The 20,600-nt window shown below is 40.6% G+C and overlaps 3 protein-coding genes across 5 annotated transcripts in view; 1 reads left to right on the top strand and 2 right to left on the bottom strand.

Moving 5' to 3' along the window:
* The window catches only part of LOC126376400 (ataxin-2-like protein), a 54,326-nt gene extending 52,965 nt beyond the window's left edge, over positions 1-1,361 (bottom strand). The window contains exon 1 of the mRNA XM_050023727.1: positions 806-1,361. Within this exon, the coding sequence (XP_049879684.1) occupies positions 806-843 (38 nt within the window). The 5' untranslated portion in view covers positions 844-1,361. The remainder of the gene's footprint in view (positions 1-805) is intronic.
* A 542-nt stretch (positions 1,362-1,903) lies between these two features.
* LOC126376275 (uncharacterized) lies at positions 1,904-3,978 on the top strand. The gene is made up of 2 exons (XM_050023584.1): positions 1,904-2,324; positions 2,653-3,978. Exons 1-2 carry the CDS (start codon positions 1,916-1,918, stop codon positions 3,291-3,293), a joined length of 1,050 nt encoding a protein of 349 aa, XP_049879541.1. The 5' UTR covers positions 1,904-1,915; the 3' UTR covers positions 3,294-3,978.
* A 227-nt stretch (positions 3,979-4,205) lies between these two features.
* LOC126376238 (GPI transamidase component PIG-S) overlaps positions 4,206-20,600 on the bottom strand; it is a 73,947-nt gene continuing 57,552 nt past the window's right edge. For all 3 annotated transcript variants that reach the window (XM_050023510.1, XM_050023512.1, XM_050023511.1), the window contains exons 2-11: positions 16,698-16,788; positions 13,513-13,652; positions 12,589-12,801; positions 11,637-11,834; positions 10,475-10,575; positions 8,848-9,025; positions 7,130-7,308; positions 6,346-6,487; positions 5,122-5,326; positions 4,206-4,389 (exon numbers count right to left, since the gene is read on the bottom strand). In XM_050023510.1, the coding sequence (XP_049879467.1) occupies positions 4,278-4,389; positions 5,122-5,326; positions 6,346-6,487; positions 7,130-7,308; positions 8,848-9,025; positions 10,475-10,575; positions 11,637-11,834; positions 12,589-12,801; positions 13,513-13,652; positions 16,698-16,788 (1,559 nt within the window). In that variant the 3' untranslated portion in view covers positions 4,206-4,277. The remainder of the gene's footprint in view (positions 4,390-5,121; positions 5,327-6,345; positions 6,488-7,129; positions 7,309-8,847; positions 9,026-10,474; positions 10,576-11,636; positions 11,835-12,588; positions 12,802-13,512; positions 13,653-16,697; positions 16,789-20,600) is intronic.

The raw sequence follows: 20,600 nt of genomic DNA, 5'->3' as shown, positions 1-20,600 counted from the left end.
TATTACAAATGTCAAAGTATTAAGGATAAATATTCAAAATGTTTATAACAATGCAATGTATGATACACAAGTAACATGAAATTAGATAAAATAAGTCTTACATTTGATATTTTAAGTGCATTTTGGTACTCTCCACCCCAAAAAGACAATACTCCCGGTTTTAGCAATAAGGTCTTGAGTCTATTTATAAAGTTTAACTGACCATGCTTGAACTAAAGAAAAGAAAGCTATCTAATTAAGAAATTTGGATGTCTGCCAAACATTATCACCACTTCCTACTGAGTGGAGAGAAAGCAGACATACCAATAATACTTACTCTTTATGGCCTAGAACCACTTTAAACTACATTAACGGCTTCATTGTCAACACAATTACATGTGAAAAGTTAGCAAGTTAAATACCACACTGGATAAGCTGTATTTGCACTGCACTCCTGCCTACTAAAGTACGACTTTGTTAGAAAAGCGATTCAATTAGGCAGGTTTGCGACACAGGCACTGGGATCAGCTGATCACACGCGGCTAAATTAATCGTCGCCAGTACACGGCAAAAGTAGGCCAAACATCTAGACTAGCGTACACGGCACACCGCGCCGCGCCGCCCGCGACTACCGCTCGCTACTAACAGCTAATTCGCGACACGTTCCACGCTTTGTTTACAGCCGTTACTGCCGCTTCCCAGTCGCTCCCGTATCTGTCAAGCTGACATCACAACCTAGCGGGATCCTCCACAAGAGGAATGCCAGCCCCCCACAACAAAGACATGTCATTCCAGCAGAAAGTTTACGATCAAAACCTAGCCTTACCTCGGTGGCCCTTGGCGATTTTTACGTTTGTTGTTCATATCTCCTTCGCCCGACTGCCCCGGCGGGTAGGCACCTTCTCGTCTGCGCGTAGGGACCGGAATTTTGGCAAATTATTAACACTTCTTTCTTTTACAACACAGTCCTTTCAACTTTCGCGGATGCACAAAACTGCAGTTGAAATTATGAGTTAGCACTTGAAATGCGACAACAGGGATGCATCGAACTCACTCAAATTGTTTGACATTTGCCAACAAATATAAATTAAAATATATTTGAGTACAAAATCGCAGTTCGATTTATTCTCGGGAACTATTCCCGAATAATATGCGGATTGGCAGATTTCTCGTGCCTGCAATCAGCGCAGGAATACAACATGGCGCTGTGACGTATTCATCAAACCAATTGCAAAAAGCAAATACACACTTGTTGTAACACACTTTACCGCAAAGGGAATAATAAATGTGTATGTTAATTTTTGGTCCACGTTTGAAATAAATGTCACTTCACAATAAATAGAAATTCATAATAGGGTCAACGTTTGACCGACTTCCCATTATGGAACTTTCAATATGGCGGAAAAAGTATTTTGACTTTTCAATGTTACAAGCCGAGAAAATAGACATTCAAGCTTCAAGTTCAAGAATGCATGGTAAAAACGAATAAAAATAAATAAGTTAAGTAATAAATTAATTTACATCAAATCGATCAACAGAACCTCTAGAACGGAATTAAATTTTTCTCATACTTTTTATTTCGGACAATTTAGCCGGTCATGTTTGCATGTCATGTATGTCCTCATCATGTCATTTCATTGCGTGATTACAGTATTTTTCATTATTTTCATATTGTAAAATAAGAGCTATAAAATATGTTATTCTTTTAATTTTATTCAATCGTATTCAATATTCGGCTTTTCATTCAACACCGATTTTCGAAATGTTTGAGTTTGACATTTCGCTGTGTCATTGACTCCATTAACTTCCGCGCAAGGCTGCAACTTGACGAAACTAATCATATCCTTCGCGCGCGCGCCAATTTTCATTATCGATATACTGCACCCGTCGCAAGTTTATTATTGATCGGAGTGCGAATTTGTAGGTCACGACCAAAATGAGTCTCAAAAACGGGGCTAAAATGTCCCAACGCGAGAAATTTGAGTTAATTAACTCGGAAGTGCGTTCTTTTTACGAATATTGTAAGGAGGCAGGCATGACTGATGAGGAAATGGATATAATATGCCGCCCTTTAACTAACGCAGTGCGTAAGGCGTCTATCAAGAGATGGACACGGGTGTTCTTATTTCTGGTGATGGTGACGGCTATCGGGTACACAGTGTGCCAGACAGATACCTTCCATTGGCATGCGTCGGCTATTGCGAGGATCGCGTTGATCAAAATTTTGCCATTTTGGGACTGGACCCCACTGTACTACAATAAGTGCTTGATTCAGAAATCGCAGCCCGAGTCTTTGGACACAAATCTCGTTTCGCCGACGGACTGCATAGCCTGTGAAGCTATAAGTAAGTTTAATTAGCTAATATTATTTTACATAACAGAAGTATACATAACAACAGTTAGTAGGTTCCACTGCTGTGAAAAGGTCTCGCCTAGGATAATATTCCGTTCTACCACGCAGCTCCACTGGCACAGTGGGTATTATTGAAACTTAGAAGTACTTATCGGAATTTTCTGTAGTCTTATAGTACAAATACATACTTAATACAAAATGATTAAATAATTTAATTCTCGTCTATTATTTTTGTATTGCGAATCATTACATTATATTGATTACTATACCTATAGCGAATTCATGAACAATACATAAAATGTAGACTTATTTATTTTCAGAAAATGTTCTTCGTCTCTCCGACACTAGTTACCACGAAGTGTTCAACCATCACTTGCTACGCGGAGCTCCGGTGATAGTCACTGATGCACATTACGAGTGGTCGGCTTCCCGTTCAGAGTTGAACCTTACAAGTCTGATCAGCGGTGACGACCGCCTTCGTGACTCCGTACCTTGTCGCATCCTCACCAACATCAGAATAGGCCGACAGCCCATGGACTTAGAAGAAATAGTCACTAGAATAACAAACACGAACATACCTAGTTGGTTCGTCCATTTCCAAAATTGCGACATACGTGCAGTCAAGTCTTTTCGGATTCTCGCACCGCGACCGTATTTTCTATCGCCGCACATTCCTCCTTCACATTTCAACTGGTTGTTGTTGTCAAAAAATTACGACACTCACAGATATAAGTATCTAGAGCTCGACGTTGGGTTAATAATAATGTCTCAGTTGAAGGGGAAGACGTCAGTAATGTTGAAACCTCGAGCACCCTGCGAAGACGATTGCTCCATTGTTCAAGTCGAATTGAACGAAGGAGAAACTTTAGTTCTCTCCAATTCTCTGTGGGAGTTTGAATATTTGCCAGGGAAAGGCGAAAATGTCGCTATGATAACCGAAACGGATTGGATCGAATCATAATAACGTTAAATATAGCTTTTGACGTAGTTATATGTTTGTGTATGTGTCCTGTTTGTTTTAAAGATATTTAAGAAAGATATTTGAGATCCTATTATACTTAAAAACTTTAAAAGTAACATGGGCTAAGGTGGATGTACAAAATAATGTAATGGCTACATTTATCGGCTTACAAGCACTTTTTATGAGGTTAAAGTATGTCTAGTTCGGCTAAAGCAAGACCAGTACGAGATATAAATTATCTGCAATAAATAACAATAGGAGAGAGATATTATTCAAAAGTCTCAAATTAAGAACTGAAGAAATATACACATTAAACCATTAATCATTATGATAAGCAGCAAAATAAACACCACATATATGTATTGCTATGAATTAAAAAAAAATAACAATTTGGAACTTGGGTGTGATATCTTTCACCGTGTGTTAAGTGTTCAATGGTTTATATAAGATCCAAAGGGACTATTCCAAGAAGGCATAATCCGGTTCAGTACAAACTGATCTATTAATTTATACTAATGGTTATATATAAAATACATATCGATAGCATTTTGATGCGTTGAAAAATCTACCATTTCACTTAAATCTAAGCTAAATAAGGTTTAAAACACAAATTGTAACTCTGCACAATGATATCATATTATGATAGTAGTAAGGTAAGAGTTGTAAGTTGTTTTAATGAATTTTGATTGTGACAAAGTACCTCAGTATTACATATTAAATTATTGTAACGTGAAGCAGAATTTAGATTTTTTATTTATTTAATTTCCATACAATTTCAATGTTGGGGTTGCATGGGAAGAAAGGTCAAATTTTGAATCGTATAATTTGTTTTGTGAACGTTTTGTGAATTCTGGTTCAACCTTATTCAAACACAGCTTTAGCGAGAAAACATAATCAAATGAAACAATTCCATTAAACAAAAATCATATATCTTTATTCACAACACAGGTAACTGCTAAGAAATGCATCGTTAGTCTAAATAAATTAATCCATCTTCTTGTGGATGGGCTTGCCTCGGAACCACAGCAGTAAGTTCTTGAGTGAAAGCACAACTGGGAACATAATGGGCAGGAACAATGGAATGTAGATAGCGTACCTGAAAACAAAAAAGAATATTTTATTACCATATAAAAAAAACCTAAAAGTTGGACAAGGAAGGCCTAGGCGTACAGTCATGAGCAATGTAATATACCCACTTTAGGACTCTGTCGCACTAACATATTTGACATTTAGTGAGACTTACAGTTCAATTTGTCAAAAAAGTTAATGTGACATGGTACCAAAGTGTATCATATTAATGCTCGTGACCGTACATAACGCGATCAGATCGAGGATGTCTTGAAGAAAGGCCAGTGCCGTGTTTATCAAAACTTACAAGTTACACGTTCACAAGCTACAAGTTACTCACAAGTACGTGTAAATTACGATTATCAGAAAAAACTAGAGGAATTGTAAAATATACTTGTGAAATAAATATTGATACTTGTAACATGTACTTTACTTGTGTAGTTTTGATAAACATATTCTTGTAATAATGAAAATTTTTACAAGAAAATTTCTTGTAATACAGGGTTTGTAATTTTTAAGGGCACAGTTTAAGAGTACTCTAACCCGGCGATCAAGCATGAAATCTTTCATGAGAGTAGAAAAAGCAAAAGTCCGAGGTCTCTGTCTATCCCAACGGGAAATAGGCGTAATTTTACGTGAATACATAAAAAAAAACATATATAAAGAAAGAAAGAAAAAAACATATAATAGAAAAACCTATTGGTTAATATCTACAAGCTACTTCTAGCTATCGTACTTTAGTAAATTAAAATCCACTCACTTCTGATCATCAGGGAAGTACAGCAGTGCCAACAGACTAGGCTCCATGAATGCCGTCTCGGCAGCTTGGAAGGCCTGCTGCGAAGTTTTGTAGGCCTCCACCAGCCGACCCTGAGCCATCAGGGCGGATGCCTGGTGGATGCTGTCCACTGCCAGGTTGATAGAGGCACCGACGTCGTCGTTAATCACGATGTTTGATATCTCACCTGGAATTGTTACGAGGGGAAACATTATTTCGTATTATTACTCCAACCGAGGACCAGTGCTGCGTTTCAAAGACTGCGCAAAACGCGATATGAAACGCGTTTGGTATCGATTGTGGCACTTGGGAAGATCAGGCTTCAGACTGCAACCAGTGGCGGAATATCATCACTAAGGGTTGTGAAACGCATGACAAGGCCTGGTTTCTTCATTTAGCCCAAAACCGGGCTAAGAGGCATAATCAGGGTGGCCACCCAAGTGTTAGCCGATTCACAATTTGCGTGTCGAAAGTGCGGGCGAGTGTATCGGTCCAAGATCGGTCTATTTAGCCATGAGCGGCGTTGTTGTGCCCCTACAAGATGTACAAGGCCTAATGATGATGAATCTTCACATAGTTAGCTATCGAGCTTCATCAGACGGTTATACGGCTCACCACATAGTTTGTCGAATAAAATGCCCTTTACATTCCGATGACAATCCAATTATAGACAACCCACCTTATATTGTTTAAAACTTAATTTCATCCCATTCATTAACCATCCTAAATTCATACCATAAACAACCAAATCCCCATTCATTATCCTTCCATATTTCACTTTTTTCTCACTTTCCTACATTGGGGCGAGGCGGAGAGCTATCGGTATATACGTAGTGTAATTCTATTAATCTATGGTCTCGCACAGTGCACGCTATCGTCATAAACCATAGAGCAACACTGATCTCCGCCTCGTCACAACAAAAGCCACGTGTTTAATATGTTTATGGTCGTAAGGCTCAATGTCTTTTAACAAATGAACTACCAATCTCTGTAAAAAAAAAGTCCGCGATGCATCTTGTCACTATGCGACGACATGTCAAGATCGAATTTAGTCGGTTGCAACATAATGGCCGTTATGACGACACTATAAAACCGATATTGCGCTTTATTTTAACAACCACAACATCTTAATTTGAGGAAACGAACTTATAATATCTACACAACTTAAATACGAAGTCAATGCTAATACATCACAAAATGGCTTACCAAGTAACTGCGCGAGGCTCTGTAAGGTTCTTTCGGCAGAAGTGATCAGTTCGATGGTCCTCAGGTGAAGGAGGTTGTCTAACTCCCAGCGACGAGGCACCACGGAGCGCAGTGGCTCCAAGTGAGCACCTTGGATGTGCTCCTGCAAAATTAAGTTCAAGGTCAATGTATTCTGACCAAGGAAATTAGGGACTATACAATACAAATACACTTTATTGCACACAATATACAAGACACGTTTTACACACACGGACGAAAGATACAGTACAATCTGTCGGTATTATTGCTAAGCAGCAACAACTTCATCCAGGAAACCAGTACTATCCAGGATAAGTTCCTCAAAAAATATATAGATGGCGGCTGTACAGATTTAACGTGATAATAACCTATTTTCTCGTTGCTCGGGTACATAATTATTAAAAAATATAATGTAATGGCAGATGCATATAAAAATAATTGTTGCTTGATATTTGGATCAGAATATGTATAGTATAGAACTATGTTGCTATCTAATATCTTCTTTTTATTTTAATGATAATAAAATAATAATGGGTGGTTTCCTCATGTTTTCCTTCACCACTAAGCACGTGATAATCATTTATGATCCAAACATAAATTCGACAATAATTGGTTTAGGCCTGTGCTGGATTCGAACCTGCGACCTCAAAGTGAGAGGCAAGCGTTCTACCAACTGGGGTACCGTGGCTCTACCTATTCCCAAAAACGAATAAGTCCATATTTCGGTTATGGGCCTGCAGATTCAACTCACTTTGACTGCACTTACCGTCTCCACAATACCAAGTAACTTCCTAAGCTGGGACACGAACGCTCCCATGACAACCCTGGTGACCGGCTTGTGTGTTTGGTGCTGCCCACGACACTCGCCCGCTGTAGGGCTGGAGAGCACCACGCCGCCCCACTTCGGAGACATGAACGCTTCCACCGAAGATATGATGGGCTTGTCTGGAAGTAGGAAAGCAGAAGGAGCGCATGAAAATAAGAAAACGAAGAAACTTTTAGGATGCAATTCTTAACAATAAAAAATGAGATAGATTTTTAATCATCTTAAACTGGCTTCTTTTTCTTGATTTGCATTTTATAATTTCTCTGGCATAGTCATCTGGCATTGAGCATTGTATACTTTTTCTTTAGAGCCATATTACATCTTGCAATATCGCTATACTTTTTCTTTACAGCGATATTCAATCATGACTTAGAATAAAAACAAAAATGGACCTTATTAGTAGTTACCTTTTGTGCTGTCCTAAGTGCCCTAACACCTGCACTATTAAAGACCTTTACGAAGCCACTGAAAATGCCGTAAGCGTGGCCAATTATTGGTCAGCAAAAATTTAGTATCGATCGCCATCGACTCTATACAGCCTCCGTGGTCTAGTGGTTAGAGCGTTAGGCTCACGATCTGGAGGTCCGGGTTCGATTCCCGATGGGGACATTGTCGAAATCACTTTGTTAGACTGTCCTTTGTTTGGTAAGGACTTTTCAGGCTTGAATCACCTGATTGTCCGAAAAAGTAAGATGATTCCGTGCTTCGGAGGGCACGTTAAGCCGTCGGTCCCGGCTATTAGCCGTAAAAACACCTCCACCAACCCGCAGTGGAGCAGCGTGGTGGAGTATGCTCCATACCCCCTCCGGTTGATTGAGGGGAGGCCTGTGCCCAGCAGTGGGACGTATGTAGGCAGTTTATGTTATGTATGCCATCGACTCGCAAAGAAGAAGAAGAAGAGTAGTAGATGTGATCACTATTGTTGGGTCTTAGAATACTCGTAAAGAATAAGGCTACGTATAGAACAGAAAGCAAAGTTAAGTAGCATGGAGAGTATTCGGAAAATGCTACACCGACAAGAGCGTGGCTCTTAAATTGATGATGATGAGAACAGAAATTCTCCAGCCCGCGACTAATCGTATCGGGCGTCGACCTTACCCCCCCTGGATCTGGAACAATTTAAAGAGAAGGCGAACGTCGTGTCTCATAAGGAAGTCAAAGAATTGGCTTTTGATAGACAAGAGTGGAGAATGCTACAATTAAACCCCCGATACCGACCCCGCCGGCGTGGTCGACGATTTCCCTCATTCAGCGCTTATCGCTATCGACCCACTAGGGTCGATTAATTCTTTCAAATATTTTTCCTCTCAGACGACGCCCTGAGCCGAGGTTCGCGCCCAACTGGGCACCCTCAGGCCTGTTGTCTTAAACGTTGTACCGGGTGAGAGCCTTCAGCGCTCCCCATTTGTCCGGCCAAGTAGTTAATGCCATCTGCGGCAAATCTACAATAAGTCACAAAAAAACAAAAACAAAGCTACAATTAATGATTATATGAGTGCCGTATTGGAGCAGCGTGGTGGAGTATGCTCCATACACCCTCCGGTTGATTGAGGGGAGGCCTGTGCCCAGCAGTGGGACGTATATAGGCTGTTTATGTATGAGTGCCGTGCCTAGGATGGATTGGTAAGTGTAATAACCGTTATAGAAGTGTGGCTCACCGTCATGATCGTATATGACGAGTGGCGCCCTCTCGCAGGGCGTTGCGTACAGCGCCAAGTTGATGGTGGGGGCCTCCGACACGTGGGTGGCCGCGCGCTCCTCCAGCCGCGTGAGGAGCAGCGGCAGGCGGTCCTGTCGCACGGCCCAGTGGCGGCCCCATTCGCTGTTGTCTTTCACCTGGGACAACCGATATTTGGTTACTACAGGCACTTCATTTTGGGCTCACGATCTGGAGGTCCGGGCTCGATTCCCGATGGGGACATTGTCGAAATCACTTTGTGAGACTGTCCTTTGTTTGGTAAGGACTTTACAGGTTTGAATCACCTGATTGTCCGAAAAAGTAAGATGATTCCGTGCTTCGGAGGGTACGTTAACCCGTTGGTCCCGGCTATTAGCAGTAAAAAAACCTCCACCAACTCGCAGTGGAGCAGCGTGGTGGAGTATGATCCATACCATCTCCGGTTGACTGAGGGGAGGCCTGTGCCCAGCATTGGGACGTTTATAGGCTATTTATAACATCTTAATTTAACATGAACTTATACATCTACACAAGTAAATGTAAGTAAATGTAATATTTACAACAGGATTTTATTTAAAAACTCCTTAGTGACTATGGGTCTATTTGTTTATAGGATGTCAGTGATACACATACATAAACTTACGCCCGTAACTTATGGGGTGGGCAGAGATACAAGTAATCAGAGAACTTACAGCCACTGTTGATACGAAGTCAGAAGATGGATACGACAAACAATAAGTAGCCTATACAGGGTGTTAGTGACATCGTAACGAATACTGAGGGAGATGACTCAGACCATGATATCGAGTTAATATCAAGTGGAATTTTCCGTCGCAAATTCATATTTTTTGTTGTGTTTTTTTAAATTATTTTCAAATCTATACTTTTGCGACAGAAAAGTTTAACTTCATATTGATTCAGAATAATGAGCTGAATCATTCCCCTCAGTATTTGTTACAATGTCACTTACACCATGGACAAGTAGCCATCCAGGTGTTAGTGACACCGTAACAAATACTGATTGGGATGATTCAGACCATGATTCTGAGTTGATATCAAGTGGATTTTCCTGTCGGAAAATTAATGAAAATTGTAGTGTTTTTTAAATTATTTTCAGTTCCATACTTTAGCGACGGAACATTTCACGTGATATTATTAACTCAGAATCATGGCCTGAATCATCCCTCAAAGTTTTCGTTAAGATGTCACTAACACCCTGTATACATCCTACTGCACAGGCCTCCCCCTAATCCGCCGGTGTGGGACATACTTCATGTTATAAATTGACCGTGTATGCATCACCCTTATAAGACCATAGATTAATAACATAGTTTTTTATGTAGACATATTGTCTTTGCCCACTGCTGTCACTTCTTCCTTTTCTCAATGTCTGAACTCACTAGTCGACTCTTACGCCAATAAAAATCAAAATATATCGTAATCTCCAGTGCCCTCAACGAATAATACATGCAAATCAGCTTCATCAGCATATTTGTATTTTTATTTCAACGAAACAACCGCCGGTCCACGACCTACCTCGCCACACTCCACCATACCGCTCGATACGTAAGTAACGTGACGGTAAGTAAGTTTAAGTAAATGCTTACCTCTCTGGCTTGAAAGTCGAAATCCAATAAATACAGCCACTGCGACTTGAGCGTGAAGTTGTGCAGGACGCTCAGCTCATCTACGAACGAACCAATGTAATCTGAAACGTGTGAGAAGTAACATAAGAAAACGTCTCCACGCGTAGTATGAAGAAGAGCGTGCTGGATCATTCTGGATACTTGCACAGTCACACCCCGGACACCTCATACAAAATACTTCGTTTTACATTTACACGACGGTGTCGAATCCAGAAAACACCATCTAATTTTATTTTAAGTTATACCTGTCATTTTTTTTATCCGCCGAAAAGGAACGAGACAGGTAATCGACAGGCAAAAATGGAACACACATCAATTTTATGCAGAAATTTTAAAAAAGAACCCTTTCGTTGGACAGCACACGTCAGACGGGTGGCATATCAGAGAGATGCCTATTTTATTCGCCCGGATTATCCCATTCGCTCATTTATTTTAAAATTTGTCAATCTTCGTCCATATCCTTCTCGGCGGATAAGAAAATGACGGGTATAACTTAAAATAAATTAGGATGTGTCTGCAGGAATCGGGACAATTGACGTTATCGTACAAGCGCAACTGTGTGTGTGACGTCTGAGGGTTGCCAACTACAATAATTAAAGAAACCGGTATTACTTAGATAGGTATTTCTAATAACGAAAGAAGCTTTTTATAATCATTAGTCAACGAAACAAATTATTTTTTTAATGGAAGGTAACCCATCCGAATAAAATAAACTAGCGCCATTAACGGTGCATAACTGCGAGGCTTCACGATTCGCTCGGGTTATACTACTCGGGAAAACTTTGGAGAATGATTCAGACCATGATTCTGTTAATACGTCGAACTTCCTGTCGAAAAATTAATGAAAATTTTAGTGTTTTTTTTTTAATTATTTCGGAAATTTCCACTTGGTATCAAAACAGAATCATGGTCTGAATCATTCCTCAATGTTTTCCTTACGTTGTCGCTAACATCGTGCATTATACGTTAGCGAGAACAAAAATAGGAACTTTTTCAACTTGGTTAGCCGCAGCGTGGTGGAGTATGCTCCATACCCCCTCCGGTTGATTGAGGGGAGGCCTGTGCCCAGCAGTGGGACGTATATAGGCTGGTTATGTTATGTAGGCGCTATAAAACAAGTCACCTTCAACAGCCTCCTTGGCATCAAACTCGACGGCGATGGAGCCCGGCCGGGGCTGCACGACGGACAGCACCACGTGGTAACGGTCCCCGGGAGGGAAGCGTGTGCGACGCGCCGCGTCCGCTACCTCAGTCCTCACCCCCGCTAGCACCTTCGTCTGGTACACCCACTGTTTGAGGACTTGTACTATTGTTGGGGCCGCTGAAAAAAAAAAAACAGAATTCAAGCACCTTACTCTTAAAATGTATTACAATAATATAAGATAAGCTCTCGTCTAAGAGCCTCCGTGGTCTAGTGGTTAGAGCGTTAGGCTCACGACTGGAGGTCCGGGTTCGACGACGGGGACATTGTCGAAATCACTTTGTGAAACTGCCCTTTGTTTGGTAAGGACTTTTCAGGCTTGAATCACCTGATTGTCCGAAAAAGTAAGATGATTCCGTTCGGAGGGCACGTTAAGCCGTTGGTCCCGGCTATTAGCCGTAAAAACATCTCCACCAACCCGCAGTGGAGCAGCGTGGTGGAGTATGCTCCATACCCCCTCCGGTTGATTGAGGGGAGACCTGTGCCCAGCAGTGGGACGTATAGGCTGTTTATGTAAGCTCTTGTCTATACCCCAATTAGAGTTTTGGTACGATTGTCTCTGAACCGGCGTGCGTGTATGAAACGATTGATGAATGTGGAGGAAGCGAGAGAAGTGTGTCAGGATCGAAGCAAATGAAATTCCATAGTCTCTGCTTACCCCGGTGGAAAATAGGCGTGACTTTTAGGTATGTATGTATGTCTATACCATAATTGGGGTAGTCGGAGGTACATCCATCGCAAGATGAACGAAGTATCCACCCATATCACACCGAGCTTTCTGTTAGACCAACTTAGGTGAGCCGTATCGCCGTCTATAATGGTCGAGCCAACTGTCGTACCACACTGAGTTCAGAGGTCTTTGACAATAAGCTACCTGTAGCATCTCTGAAGAAGGCGAGCCGCTCCTGCGCCAGCCAGCAGTCCTGGAACAGCGGTGTCCTCTGCACCAGAAGCAGCTGGTTGTGCGCACTCAGCGCCAGCCGCCCTGCCACCTCCTCCACTGCCTCCTGCTCGTCTGCCACTGAGTTCAGTGTGTGGTGGAGGTCATCTGATAGTACTGCTTTGGTGACTTTTAGGTTGATCAGTTCTGTTGAAAGAGAGAGGTGTTTTTGTAAGATTTATTTATTTATGTAAGTATTTGGTTCTCCAACAATGACTACAATAAACATTACAAAAAGAATATACAAAATATATGCTTAAATACATTTGCCTCATTACTTAGGGGACACTGCATGCACATAACGTAACATTTTATATAATTATAATTACATTTAATAATTGAGTGATTATGTTTTGTGAATTTGTGTGCAATAAAGTGTTTTATTATTATTATTATTATTATTGAGTGGATGACCGGGTCAGAGAGAAATTTAATACTAAACTTGAAAAAGAAGCCAATCTAAGATGATTCATATTTAAAGATCTCAGGAATGACTAAACAATAATTTTTCTATCGTGGGTTGTGAGGTGGATTACCAACCCCATCAACCCTGGTGTCAAGGTTACTATTGTGCCGCCACAGGCCCCTGACATGACTCATGTAACGACTACATACTTACATCACTAAGTAGTAACCGGACCAACGGCTTAACGAGCCTTCTGAAGCACGGATCATCTTACTTTCGGACAATCAGGTGATCAGCCAGTAATGACCTAACCAAACTAGGGATCACACAGTAATTTTTGTGATTGGCCCCACCGGGATTTGAACCCGGGACCTGAGGATTGTGAGTAACCTAACGCTCAAACCACTGGACTACGGAGGTCGAGGGAGCGTTGAAGAAGTATGTTATGTTACCTGAATCTTCGAAAGCCTTCTCAATGAGGCCGCTGATCTCCGCAGCCGTGGCCTCGTCGTTGGCTAGCACCTTCACCTCGCTCGCTATGGAGTGAGGCAGGGCATCGAACGAGCTGATTTTGTCGTACGGTAGGGCTACCCTGGAATATATACATACCTACATAGGTGTTGAATGTTTCATAATAAAATAAAATAAAAATAAGAAAGAAAGAAAGATTTTATTCTATTGTGTTTCCATAGTCGATTTATTTATATAGTTATTACCTATTACTTTATTTAGATGTATCTTTTTGTTTTTTTTAAAGCCGTGGTAACCCAGTTGGCAGAACGCTTGCCTCTCACTTTGAAATAGCAGGTTCGAATCCAGCACAGGCATAAACCAATGATGAATTCATGTTCGGATCATAAATTATTATCACGTGCTGTGGTTGGAAGGTCAGACAAGTAGTCGCTTTTGTAAAAAAACCGGACCTGTGAAATCTTCAGGTAAGCGGACCTTGTGAAAAACGGGATAATGCTAGGGGTATTATATTGCACTGGGTTGGCTGGAAAAGATCTCTCTCAGAGATAAGTCCTCCCTCGTTAACGTCCGTTTCATGTTTGTTATGTAACTAGTCGTTAAGTGCCATAAAGAATACACTTTGTATGCTGCGGTGAAACAAATTCCATGACGCAGTTTCACCATTAAAAACCAATATCTTTACAGATTAAAAGGTCAAACCCATTAAATATTTATAATAAATGATATATATAACTTAGTTTAAAAACCAATAAAATTGGGGTTGAAAAGTTATCAGAATAAGACAGCTCGTATCGATTCCGAATTTAATTTAGTAGCGCATATAACTATTGTCCTTCAATTAAACCCCACCAGGGTCGATTAATTCTTTCAAATATTTTTCCTCTCAGACGACGCCCTGAGTCAAGGTTCGCGCCCAACTGGGCACCCTCAGGCCTGTTGTCTTAAACGTTGTACCGGGTGAGAGCCTTCAGCGCTCCCCATTTGTCCGGCCAAGTAGTTAATGCCTTCTGCGGCAAATCTACAATAAGTCACGTCAAAAAAAAACCTTCAATTAACATACATACATACATAAACTCACGCCTATTTCCCACCGGGGTAAGCAGAGACTATAGAATTCCATTTGCTTCGATCCTGACACACTTCTCTTGCTTCCTCCACATTCATCAATCGCTTCATACACGCACGCCGGTTCAGAGTAGATCGTATTGAACCTTTTCTAAGGACATCTCCAATTTGGTCATCGTAAGTCCTTCTCGGTCTTCCTCTGCCAGCCCTATCATCAACTTTCGCTTTATATACCGCTTTTGCAATTCTATTATCCTTCATCCGCTCTACGTGTCCAAACCAACCTAACATTCCCTTCTCAATCCTAGTCCCTATATCGTCTTTTACACCACATCTCTGTCTAATCACACTGTTTCTCACTCTATCACTCAACTTCACACCGCAGATGCTACGCAAAGACCTCATTTCTACGGCATTTATCCTACTTTTTTTTTCCTTCAATTAAATATTCTGCTTACGCTGTTGCAAAAATAGACACATAGATGGCGCTGTATTCATTTTTCGTGATAATCACCTATTTTCTCATTGCTCGGGTACAGTCATGAGCAATATAATGTACCCACTTTAGGACTCTGTCGCACTAACATATTTGGCATTTAGTGAGACTTACAGTGTTCAATTTGTCAAAAAAGTGAATGTGACATGGTACCAAAGTAAGTATATTAATGCTCGTGACCGTACATAGTTTTAAAAAAAATATAATGTAATGGCAGAGGACGAGGATTTTTATATACGTATAAAAATAATTATCTTGATATTTGGATCAGATTTGTATAGAATTATGTTGTTTGAGGAGCTCGGTGGCACAGCGGTAAACGCGCTCGGTCTGCGATTGTTGAAGTTAAGCAACTTTCGCAAAGGCCGGTCATAGGATGGGTGACCACAAAAAAAAAGTTGTCATCTCGAGCTCCTCCGTGCTTCGGAAGGCACGTTAAGCCGTTGGTCCCGGCTGCATTAGCAGTCGTTAATAACCATCAATCCGCACTGGGCGCGCGTGATGGTTTAAGGCCCGATCTCCCTATCCATTAGGGAAGGCCCGTGCCCCAGCAGTGGGGACGTTAATGGCCTGATGATGATGATGATGTTGCTACCTATATTGCTTCTATTTTGATTAGAATAATAATACGTGGAAGATGTGTTGTGCCTGGGTGTAATAACAAGGGTCAACATTTATACCCAAAAGAAGATAAAAGATGCATTATGTCTGTTATTTATGAAATTAGAAGGTTAAACAAAGGCAACACTGTACAGCGCCATCCATATTTTTTTATTTTTTTTAGGCCTGGATGGTCCCTTATTCAACTTATATGTTGAAACTACATCATTTTCGTAATAGATATTGATAATGACTGGTAGGTAGTTTTGAAACAGAATTCGGAAAAAAATCGAAAATCTATGGTTTAGACCCGCGCTGAGAATCGAACCTGCGACCTCACAGTGAAAGTCGACCGTTCTTTTGATTGGGTTACCACGGCTCATAAAAATGATTTTACCAACTTCTATTACCGGATCGAGGATCTAGGAGTAATCAAATAGATGGGGCGTCAACTTATCTGTTGAAGCTACATCATTTTCGTTATAGATACGACTTACTGTAGTTTCACTTTGTTATATAGTTTTTAATATTAAGATAGTAGCGTTATTTTTATTGTTTAAGTCAGCGTCTTTGTACTGTCTTAGGCATCTGTGCATGTCCTTAAACCTTTGCAGTGCGCTTAAGTTTTAAGTTTTAATATTTTTATACTGTTTTATATAGGTGGAAACCTGTTATTGGCTTAGTTTTTAAGTATGATTTTCTTTTTGCTATAGTTGTTAAGAGCTGTTGGTCTCCCAAATATAAAATAAATAAATAGATATTGATAATGACTGGCACTTTTGAAACAGAATACGGAAAAAAATCGAAAATCTATGGTTTAGACCCGCGCTGAGAATCGAACCTGCGACCTCACAGTGAGAGTCGAGCGTTCTTCTGATTGGGTTACTACGGCTTATAAATATTATCTTATCAATTTCTATTACGGAATCGAGAATTTAGTCCTAATAAAGTAGATGAGGCGTGTTTCGCAAGTTCCGTATAGGGTCCTCAAACTGTACCTACCTGTATACTTCCGTGGTCTTCCACCAGAGAGGCAGGCCGATGATGATCAGTACACCCACGAAGGAGGCGCTCGCCCACATCCGGTTCGATTCTGAAAACAAAGAAAAGCATATAAGTTATTTATCATCACTAATTTAACAGCCACGCTCTTGTCGCTGTAGCATCCTTCATTCTCGTCTATCAAAGGCCAATCACAAAAATCACTTTGTAATCCCTAGTTTGGTTAGGATCTGATCACCTGATTGTCCGAAAGTAAGATGATCCGTGCTTCGGAAGGCACGTTAGGCCGTTGGTCCCGGTTACTGTTTACGGACGTAAGTGAGTAATCGTTACATGACCCATTAGGTGGAATACCAGCCTCATCAACCCTGGTGTCAGGGTTATGATTGAGCCGCTAAAGGCCCCTGACATGGCTCATGTAACGATTACTCACTTAAATCAGTAAATAGTAACCGGGACCAAAAAAAAGTAAACACATTTATTTAACAAAATGTAATGTAGGAATGATTACATTTAATGAATAAGAGACAAAGCATGTGAAGATACTACTACACAGACGCAAGAGTAACCCGACCTGTCTTCCACCAACGTCGCACATAGCTACATGTTTATAAACTGTGACACTGTAATATCACACCCACAACGTGACTGAAGTGTCATATCTACTGATGCAATATATTTATGGTCGCCTTATCATCATCTCCCTAGCATTATCCCGTTTTTCACAGGACCACTAACCTAACCTGAAGATTTGACAGGTCCGGTTTTTTACAGAAGCGACTGCCTGTCTGACCTTCCAACCCGCGAAGGGAAAACCAGCCCAATACAGGCTAGGCCACATACCTCCGAAAATGCATTTCTAGGGAATGTGGGTTTCCTAACTATGTTTTCCTTCACCGCTGAGCACGTGATAATCATTTATGATCCAAACATGAATTCGAAAACAAATTCGACAATCATTGGTTTACGCCTGTGCTGGATTCGAACCGGCGACCTCAAAGTGAGAGGCAAGCGTTCTACCAACTGGGCAACTGGGATACTTTGTAAACTCATACACAGTTATTTTTTTACTTAAATCCTCTGAGTAGTATACATACTTCACTTTTTGAGTGCATTTATAGGTTTTACTAGATTTGAGGTAGGATTTTTGCCCGGTTAATAGCAATAGGTTCGCTCCCTACTACAAAGTAGGTGTATATAAACCTCTGCCTATGTGTGATGTTATGTCATGTTACAGGCTTAGGAGGTGTCTCCGGGAATCGGGGTCAATTTGAAATATAATCACTATTAGTACTGAACCAGACGACCTTTTTAATAGTAAGTAATTCATCAAACGAGTGACGATCCACATCTAGCAGCTGAACAAATAACATTGTATTATAAGTACATCGAAACGTAGTAAATAAAGTGAATCCATTATAATATTTGTAAGGTTTTACAAAAGGTACTTTTAAGGGTAATGAACCTCAGAATTACGATAATCTTCTCTTCTATCGTGTGGGTTTTGAGGTGGATTACCAACCCCATCAACCTTAGCGTCTGGGTTACTATTGAGCGGCCAAAGGCCTCTGACTTGGCTCATGTAACGACTACTTACTTGCATCAGTAAGTAGTAACCGGGACCATCGGCTTAATGTGCCGGTAGCACGGACCATCTATCTATATTATTTTTGGCTGAAAGATCCCTCATTAAGTTGTCATGGCGGGTTATCTGAATTTGATGACTTAATAATAATTCTAACGATTTGTAAATGTAGCGTATCTAATAGATGTCGCTTAGGGCATAGTATAAGAAGACCAGGTATGCTCAATCCTATGACAACCCGCCATTGCTAGCCCATTGATGACGTAAGTGTTACCATTCAATTGGTATCTCCAATATTCCAAGTACGTAAATTTTATTATTGAAAATTAAGTGAATTACTGACTAATATATTTAATTACCATTATTTGTCACATTATAAAAATCATTACAACTGTATTTAAATCTTTTACTAAAAGTACAAAATTTCCTTGCAAAGTAAATTAAAAACATTGGACGTGGGTAATTTATTTTTTACATAATGGCAACCCAATGTCGGTTGACGTCAGCTGGGCTAACCTTGAAATGCTAGCTGTCAGTTTTGAGCATATCTGGTCTTCTTATACCATGGGTTTTGGGATGATTTTAGTATAGTAATAGTTCCAATTACAATAATTCAAACAGCACATTTACCTCGATTACTCTTTAGCATTTGACGCATCCGTAGATTTTTTTTTGGTAAATCGACCATAATAATAAATAGCCTACCTCAGTTACTTACTGCCTCAGTATTAAGTACCCAAACCAGAAAAAAAAAACTAAGTTGGAGGAAACAAGAGAAGTGTGTCAGGATCGAAGCCGTGGTAGCCCAGTTGGTAGAACGCTTGCCTCTTACTTTGAGGTCGGCAGGTTCGAATCCAGCACAGGCCAAAACCAATGATTGTCGAATTTGTTTTCGAATTCATATTTGGATCATAAATGATTATCACGTGCACAGCGCGGTAACGGAAAACATAGTAAGGAAACCTACATTCCCGATAAAGGCGTTTCGGGGGTATGCGACCTAACTAGTATTGGGCTGGTTTTTCCTTCGCAGATTAGAAGGCAGTCGCTTCTGTACAAAAACCGGCCCTGTCAAATCTTCAGGTTAGGTAAGCGGACCATGTGAAAAACGGGATAATGCTAGGGACATGATGATGCTCTTGTCGGAGTAGCATTCTTCATGCTACTTTTATAGGCAAAATAGAGCAGTGGTTTCCCTCTTGCCTTCCGCCCCGCAGTGCTCTGTCTGACGTGAGTGGGATGGCGCCCAGAGTAGTCTATTTCAAAGCCATACCGTACCGTGTTCGATCATATAATAGTTGCAAAAAGGGACATTTTATTATTGAGGATAATGTTGTGTTTGCAGTAAGAGATGCGTTTTTTGGTACTGAGCATGTGATTCTATGAGTCATTTATTTGGAAGACAATCATGAAGAAGATCTAGGTAATATCTTAATACATAATTCAACATAGAGTAGTAACCCAACTGATAAGAATCACGGGTTCCTTGGTAACTATAATAGAGGTATAATAACTACGAAAACGAAGGTCACTGACTGACTCACTCACTCATAACGAACTCTAAGTTACTTCGTTCTGTTATTTTGGTATTTTCTGTACATTTATGGTTTTCTGTGTCATTTTGAAAACAGAATATGAACTAAGTATGTTACAAATGTGACCACAAAGTTATCTAACGCGCAAGTATCTGCGCAATACTTTTCATCCATGTTGATTTTGTAAAAAAAGCTGTTATAGTGTGCGTATGGCCTTCATGGCTTATCGAGTATGGTTCGATGACATAATGTCAACTCCTGACCGCGCCATAAAAGTTATCTTTATTTATAGTTAACATTAGTATAGTTTTGGGTTGTGATGGGAATTTTTGCGACAGTTGTACGTAGTTTGATAGATAAGTATATACATGGTGTTAGCGACATCGTAACGAAAACTGAGGGATGATTCTGAGTTGATATCAAGTGGAATTAAAACGAGGTTTATTAACTAATCTTTGGGCAGACAAGACCAGAGTACAAGAAAGAACAATTTGAAAAAGAAATGCAGCCAGTGTCCTTAAGGATTAGTGATGAGTTGAAGGCCCGTCCCCCTGCCGCTATTCATTATAATTACCAAAACGGTGTGCTCACGTGCCCTCACTGCGCGCGGGAGTTCACTGTAAAGATAGGCTACATAAGCCATCTTCGGGCGCATCAGCGTCGTGCCGACTAGGAGTCGAAGTGGTCGCCATGGCCGAATTCGGTCGGAGAGATCATCATCATATATGCGCGTAAATTTATGGCGGTGTTAACATGATAATACGGTGTTATGTACAGCACTGG

The sequence above is a fragment of the Pectinophora gossypiella genome, chromosome 20 (assembly GCF_024362695.1).
Source record: "Pectinophora gossypiella chromosome 20, ilPecGoss1.1, whole genome shotgun sequence".
In the NCBI taxonomy this organism is placed as follows: domain Eukaryota; kingdom Metazoa; phylum Arthropoda; class Insecta; order Lepidoptera; family Gelechiidae; genus Pectinophora; species Pectinophora gossypiella.
Note: the sequence above shows the minus strand (reverse complement) of the source record. Positions and strands in the feature narration are given on the sequence as shown.